This window comes from Eucalyptus grandis, chromosome 6, assembly GCF_016545825.1.
Source record: "Eucalyptus grandis isolate ANBG69807.140 chromosome 6, ASM1654582v1, whole genome shotgun sequence".
Lineage (NCBI taxonomy): Eukaryota > Viridiplantae > Streptophyta > Magnoliopsida > Myrtales > Myrtaceae > Eucalyptus > Eucalyptus grandis.
Window position 1 is genome coordinate 7,233,281 of NC_052617.1, and position 7,265 is coordinate 7,240,545.

Below are 7,265 nucleotides of genomic sequence, written 5' to 3' on the forward strand. Positions count from 1 at the left end.
AATGGTCAGGAATTAATAGGAAAAGAGCAGTTTTAGAGTCGGTCATTGATAATCACTAGATCTTCGAAAACGAAAAGACAAATGTTTTGAAGTGTGGCATTCAAATCTTGAAAAGCCATGGCTCTCCCTGTCTCCTCCGATCTTCTACATGAGCATTGGTTTATATGGTTAAATTATTTATCAAAGATAATTCCCATGACTTTTAATTGTAAATCAATTCTTTTCTAATGAAGAGCTCATGATATGGAGTCGCCAGTATTTCACTATCGTGACATGAATGCCTACAATACATATTAATTATTGTATCGAATGTTGCATGTAATATTTTTGTTCGAAAAAGTGAATACAAAGTTACAATTTTTTATTTCCATGAGTGTAACATACCTATAAAATATATCTAAGGAGTACCCAATAGTGAATTTTCACTTATAATTGTGTTTAGGTGCGAGAACGCATCTTGGACTGGCTAAGAGTCAACGAGGTACCTGTGGGCTTGCCGACGCGAATATGACGTCTCTCAAAAGAAAGCTGGAAGAACTCATCAGCAATTGCCAAGCCGACATGAACGAGCTGAAGTCGAAGTGGACGAGGACAGAAGAAGAATATTGGAGTGTGGTTCGGGCAATCAGAGAAGGAATATCTTTTCCACCGGAGAAAGTAGCAGAGGTGGAAGGGCTATGCAAAGAAGTTGAACAGATTCTTCTAGTTCCCGGAAGATTTCGGCAAGAGACGATGGTTAGATGTCGCAATACATCTCCCTCGGTGACAATAGAAGAATTAGTAGGCAAAGAAACTCTGCAGAAGGTGGGTGAGATTGTTTGCTTTATAATGCAGAACAAGGATTTTGTAATTGGTGTTTATGGTATGGGCAGAGTGGGCAAGACGGCCATTTTGAGGAATGTCTATAATAGACTCCTTGAGTATCTTGCATTGGATGTATTCTGGGTTGCTGTACCTCAGGATTTTAGTGTTTATGCACTACAAGAAGCGATTGCCAATGCAGTTGGACTAGATAATCTTTCAAATGAGAAGGACGTGAAAAGAAGGGTGGGCCTATTGTGTGGACATCTGAAGGTGAAGAGGAGACCCATCCTTATTTTAGATGGCCTTTGGATGCACTGTGAAGTTAAGGATGTGGGTATTCCGGTTGGAATGGGCAGACTAGGGTTGGTAGTGACAACTCGATCACTAGATGTGTGTCGTATGATGCTCTGTCAAAAGCAAATGAAGATAGAACTTCTCAATAAGGAAGATTCTTGGAGGTTATTTTCAAGGACACTTTGCTTTGCGGGAGAACAATCTTGGGAAGTTGGACAAATTGTAAGGTCTCTTCTTAATAGGTGTTATGGTCTGCCACTTGGGATCATTGAGATTGCAACTCGCATGAGAGGCAGAGCGAAAGAGCATGATTGGAGATGCATGTTGCAAAATTTAGAAGACTTCAGGATGGAGCTTGATGTGCTCAAGAGACTGTAGCTTAGTTACTTGAACTTGGGTAATGAACAAGTGCAACATTGTTTCCTGCATTTAATCCTTTGTTTTGGAAATTCCCTTTCAGCAGATGGCAGAAAGTTTTGCATAGAGTCTTTGATTGATGAGGGTTTGTTAGGTGGAATTGCCACCGGGATTAGACTGTACGAACGGGGTAACGAAATATTGGGTAAAATAGAAGGGGCTGGCCTGTTGGATTTTGAAAAAGGGCATCGGTGTCTACACCCATTGACAAGGGACATGGCATTGCATATGGTGCCGAGCACAACTCACATGTTTAAGGCCATTATGGGTTTGAGAGAAATACCGGAGGATGTATTCTGGACCGATCGTCTAGAGAAAGTCTTTTTACATGGCAACAAAATAGAAGAAATCCCATATGGCATATCACCAAGTTGCCCTAAACTAACGAGGCTGTCTTTACATAGCAATTTCTCGTTGGGAGTCATCCATGGATCTTTCTTCAGACATCTAAAGGGGCTGACAGTTCTAGATCTCTGCTGCACCGGAATCACGGAATTACCAGACTCCATCTTTGAGTTGGAGAGCTTGGAAGCACTGTTATTGCAAGGTTGTTACTCATTGCATTTTATTCCTTATGTAGGAAAGTTACAATCCCTAAGAAAGTTGGACCTCAGTGAGTGTGGAAGTCTTGGAGAAGTGCCAGAGGGCATGGAGATGTTGACAAACCTGAGGTACCTCGCCCTAGATGGCACATTACCGGAGGGAGTGTTGGGGAAGCTAGTGAACTTGCAATATCTCGCGATTAAAGAGCTAAGGGTGGGAGAAGAGGTAAAATTACCGGAGGTGGAGGAACTTTATTGTTCTGTTTCCGATGTGGAAACGTTCAATGCATGCGTGGGGTGTCTTGAGCGAAATGGATCCCAATGCTACAGGCTCATGATGGGTGCACCAAGTGGTGGGGTCCTTTGGGGTGGGAGTGAGGCTGAGAGGTCCTTACTCATGGATAGATGCGACCGTATCGCCGTGAGTGTAGATGGAACAAGTGGTGATGGCTGCGCTCTACTTCCGGAAAGTGTGCAATCATTGCAATTGTCCCGGTGTCATAAAATGAAGAGAGTGATGGAACGGGAGTGGCTGACCGCTCACCTTCCAAATCTGGAGGAGATTATAATCATTAGTTGTGAGAACTTAGAGGAGATAATACATGGGCCATTGCCAAGTGAAGCCACTTGTTGCCTTAAATATCTTGAAGCATATGGATGCAACAACATGAAGAGGGTGCTGCTGACGCAAGACATGGTGCTCCATCTCCCTTTCCTCGAAGGGATAGTAGTCGAAGACAGCAAGGGCATCGAGTTGATAATGGGCACTGTTGCCAAAATGACGCACTTCTCCTTCCCGAAGTTAATGAACCTGGTTCTATGTAAACTTCCGGAACTGAAGAGCATATGTGATGGGATCACAAGATGCAATTACCTCTAGCTTCTACAGACAATTGTCCAAAATTGAAGAGGATTCCTCTGCAGCTGCCCCTGCTTGACAATGGGCTGCCTTCTCCTCCCCCTTCTCTTCGAGAGATTCGGATAAATCGGCAGATGTGGGAGTCGCTTGAGTGGGATCATCCCCTCGCCCGTTCTTCACTTGAACACTTCATCAAGTTTCTTGGTAAGTAACCCACAAATTTTACTTATTTTATCCTTTCTATCTCCCTTGGTCCCTTGTAAGGATCTGTTCTCCCGGAGTACGGGAAATTCATTTTTTTTCCAAAACTTTTATAGCAAGTGTTATAGCACATAACTGCTTTGAAACTAGCAATTAGGCCCGTGCTACACACTGATAATTGAATTCTATTACCGCTTGAAAGTGCAGAAGAGTAGCCATGTTATTATTAGACCTTAGCGATGTTAAAAAGTTATTTAAAAAAAAACAAAAAAGATCTCCCTTAACTTTGAATGAATAACAATGGCAATTGTCCTTGCTCTCTCTTTTTTTTTTTTTTTTTTTTTTGGGCCCAGGCACTCGTATATTTAGAAGATGTTTCTCACGCCGATTTTAAAAAAAAAAAGCCATTCTGAGTATACAAAATTGTGCATATGCTGATATGCAAATCCCTCTTTCATAAATGATCAGTTTTGTGGTCACAAAATGATCACGACATGGAGATAACAAATGATTAGTGGCTGCAGAGTTTCTCATACGAAAAAATTGAAATTTATCATGACATCCTTGTTGGGAAGATGCTAAAGCAAAGTAAAAGTAAAATTTGATTGGGAAGTTCTACTTTATTGGTTGGGATGGTTTAAGAGAGCATGTTAAATCCTCTGTTACTTTTTAAATTGATCACTATTCTTCATGAATACTTTTGATGGACTTTGTATTTCCGATTGCATATTTGAACTTTTTGAATTCTTTTCTGTTAAATTTGATTAAGTTCGGTTGAACAAAGGAGTCTCTAATTTTTAGTTTGTTTATGTTCTCTCTTTAATTCGATTAGGTTTTATCATTTAAAGAAGTCTCTAATCCCTTTAAATTATTTTTGGAATAAAAAAAGAAATGAGGGGTTATCTATATCTGGAACCTCGTGAAATCTATGAGGGCTGATCTTTTGGAAACGCAAATATTGGACAGAAATAAGATAGACGTAGGTGTCAAGATGCGAATTGGCCACAGTTCAAGTTTTTCTAAGCTCTCTCAAAATGCACCACAATCTGTATATAGATTTCTCATGCATAGTCATGCGGTACGCAATGATATTGGGTATGAGTACGAGAAAGGTCCTGGGGGATCGATTGCTCGCCAACTATAGAAAAACCCCTCTCCCACTCCCTTTCTCAACTGCTTTTAGGTCCTTTGGACCCACTTTGCGAGCGACTAACAAAAGAATATTTCTGGTTCCAGACTGATGAAAGGCATGGAGGATCCTGTTGAGTATGAATTGTCTTCTGATGGCAGTGGACATCAACCTCAACGCCATTGCTACATCAATGTGCTCGATTTATGTTTAAAGTACGTCTGAACTTTGTGATGACATATGGTTATTTATGCCTTATTTTATAATCTATGATAACTACGTCTGGTTTCTGGAGTCTTGGGTTTGTATTATTACCTCTTGAAACATTTCTCTGTCCATCTCTCCCCCACCCCCAACTGACTCGTTTAAAGAATTGATGTGGATATGAATTTGATTGTCTACTACTTTAAAGTATAATCTACTGTGGGAGGTGCTCTTGGTTTGGAGCAGACTAGTGGCTATTTCACTCGACGCGCTTTAATGGCATCCGCAATGTTGACCATCTTAGAAATCATGTGACCAGCCAGCTTGTGACTAATGCTCTCGAGAGGGTTTTCATGCAGAAATCCATTCTTGTCCTCTGGTTTTAGCAGGGAAATCCTAGCACTTAAATTCAGAATACATAGGAAGACGCCTGACGATATGAACTAAACACAGGGACGTCTTGGCACGATGAGGTTTGTACCTGTCTCTGGCTGAGGAAAATATCTAATGGACCCTTATAAGTTTATGGACAGATGGTATCTACAGCAAATGTTTGATCAAAAGACTTGACGTTTCCAAGCGTCCCCCTAGACCCGGCTTCAGTCAGTTGAGTCTTGAATATTTAATGCATGGTAGGGTTAACCTTTGGTGCGATCTCCCCATGTGCGTATCTCCTGCGTGTGCAACAAAGGCAGAAGCAGACTGAGCCCCGCAGAATGATAACGATTAAAAGTTCTCATTTCTTCTGTTATTGTGGCTGTGGTGAACACCATGGTAACGGGGCATTAGCTCGTGGAATGAGAGCATAGGGCCTGGTAAATTGATTTTGTTTCCTAGACATAATTTGTATGCGCGACTTTCATGCTTGAGACAAAAAGGGGTGTGGAGCTAAATTGACCAACAGATCTTCCAGAGGATGAGCTCCTACTTTGTCACTGAAAAGGTGAAATTGTCTCGGGAATTGCATGATTCCCTATATCCACGAGGAGTCGATACTTAAAAGTCGTTCACAAGGACCTGAAAATAAGCAATGTACTTTCTGAGCGCTATTCTAGATCTTAAATTTTCAGGCTTAGGTTGGCAACGAGAAAGTTGCAGAAAGGACAAGTGCAAATAAGGATACCTAGAAAGTCTGTAGCTTGTTTCGTAGAGGCTTACTGGTCTACTTCCGGACAGTTTAGAGACATGATTGTTCGATAGTGGCTTTGCCACCAACACATGCCTTCGATGATTTAGAGTAAAGTCTTATGAATGTGGATTGCTTTTGGTAGACAGCAGTAAAAGGAATATAGGAGATTTAATCAAAGTCATCACCATTTTGGACATTGAAGGAGCAGAATATAATAGTAATGTTGTATGTCAGTTTCTTTGATTTTGTTAAACCTGTGGGCATTTATTCGCAAGCTATAGCTTCTGCTGCTGATATTGAGCTGAAGGGGACGGTATTAAATGTGAATATAGAAGACAGAACAGTTGACAAAAATGTGAAAATTTTGAATTTGGGAGGGAAATAACCTTGCTTGTAACTGTAAATAGACTAGGCGGGATTCATTCAGGCATAGCCTTTATATGGAGACTGCTATACGAATGACATTGTTCTTTCTTTCTTGGAAATCATAGTAATGATCATTCCAAAATTTGCATTATCCAAAGACAACTTGACAGCACACACGAAGTTTGACAAATGAGCAAGACGTCAATACATTCGCAGCAATCAATATCAACAAATCCAATTGTGTGAAAGCACATCACGCATTGGATTTCGAGAAAACATAGAATGGAGTGATGGTAGGATATGTTCAACGACCTTGGAACCAACTAGGTCAAACTGAAATTGTATACTTCAATTGCCACGTCAGAAGAAAGTGGATGTTAGTCGTAGAATAAAAATTACGCAAAAATTCTTGCTCTGACTTTAGTTTCGTTTGGTGAAGGAGAAATTCTAAATTAGTGACGCATCACTCATCTTAATGTACGTGCCACTGTTAATGGCAGTCTTCTTGATCTTGCGGCAACTTGCAAGGTGGACTTCATATGACCCTTTTGCCTTTCATGACCTGAAACAAAAATGGATTTAATCGTGGGGAGCACAAAAGATTAGTTGAAGTCTTCAATCAAATGCAAAAAAAAACTCCTTTTGCCACTTGCATTTATTGTTTTATCATCTTCGTGTCACTGTTGGGTCCTCATCTGGAGCTAGTACTTTGAGTTCCGACAAGTCTGTGAAAGATGGAGAGACGTTGGTCTCTTCAGGCCAAAGATTTGAGCTTGGCTTCTTCTCTCCTGGAAGCTGCAAGAACAGATACTTGGGCATTGAAACAAGATCACTCCTCAGACAGTTGTTTGGATTGCTAATAGAGACAACCAACAGATTCAAATGGTGTTATGACATTCAGCCATGAAGGGAATCTAGTTCTTCTCAGCAGAAAAAAGTCACTACAAATTTCATAACTTACGTATGGTGCTTACATGAAAGTCATAATTTTTTTTTTCCCAATAAGTTGGATACCATAACTTTCATATGGCAGTTAGTTGATTGTCATAATTTTTTTTTTTTTTTTTTTTTGCTCAGTTGAGTGCCATATAATTCTTCAATGGATCACTTCATAACTATTTAAAAAAAACATTCACCACGAGTGTCATGCCATGTCAAATTTCTGGCACTTGGGTCAACACTTTTTAAAAGTTACGGCACGTAAATGAGTATTGTATGGAAGTTATGATATTTGTGATAATTTTATCCCTCTTCTCAACTAATCAAATGATTTCAATGGGTCTTCAAATTCAGCTCACATTCTGATCGTGCCTATTCTTG

General features: G+C 40.3%; 2 protein-coding genes across 2 annotated transcripts; both read left to right on the top strand.

Annotated features, from left to right (window-relative positions):
- Nucleotides 1-561: 561 nt before the first annotated feature.
- LOC120294273 (probable disease resistance protein At1g15890) lies at nucleotides 562-1,476 on the top strand. The gene has a single exon (XM_039314275.1). It carries the CDS (start codon nucleotides 562-564, stop codon nucleotides 1,474-1,476), a length of 915 nt encoding a protein of 304 aa, XP_039170209.1.
- Nucleotides 1,477-1,731: 255 nt separating this feature from the next.
- On the top strand, nucleotides 1,732-2,937 carry LOC120294274 (probable disease resistance protein At4g27220). Its single transcript, XM_039314276.1, has one exon. It carries the CDS (start codon nucleotides 1,732-1,734, stop codon nucleotides 2,935-2,937), a length of 1,206 nt encoding a protein of 401 aa, XP_039170210.1.
- The last annotated feature ends 4,328 nt before the right edge of the window (nucleotides 2,938-7,265 follow it).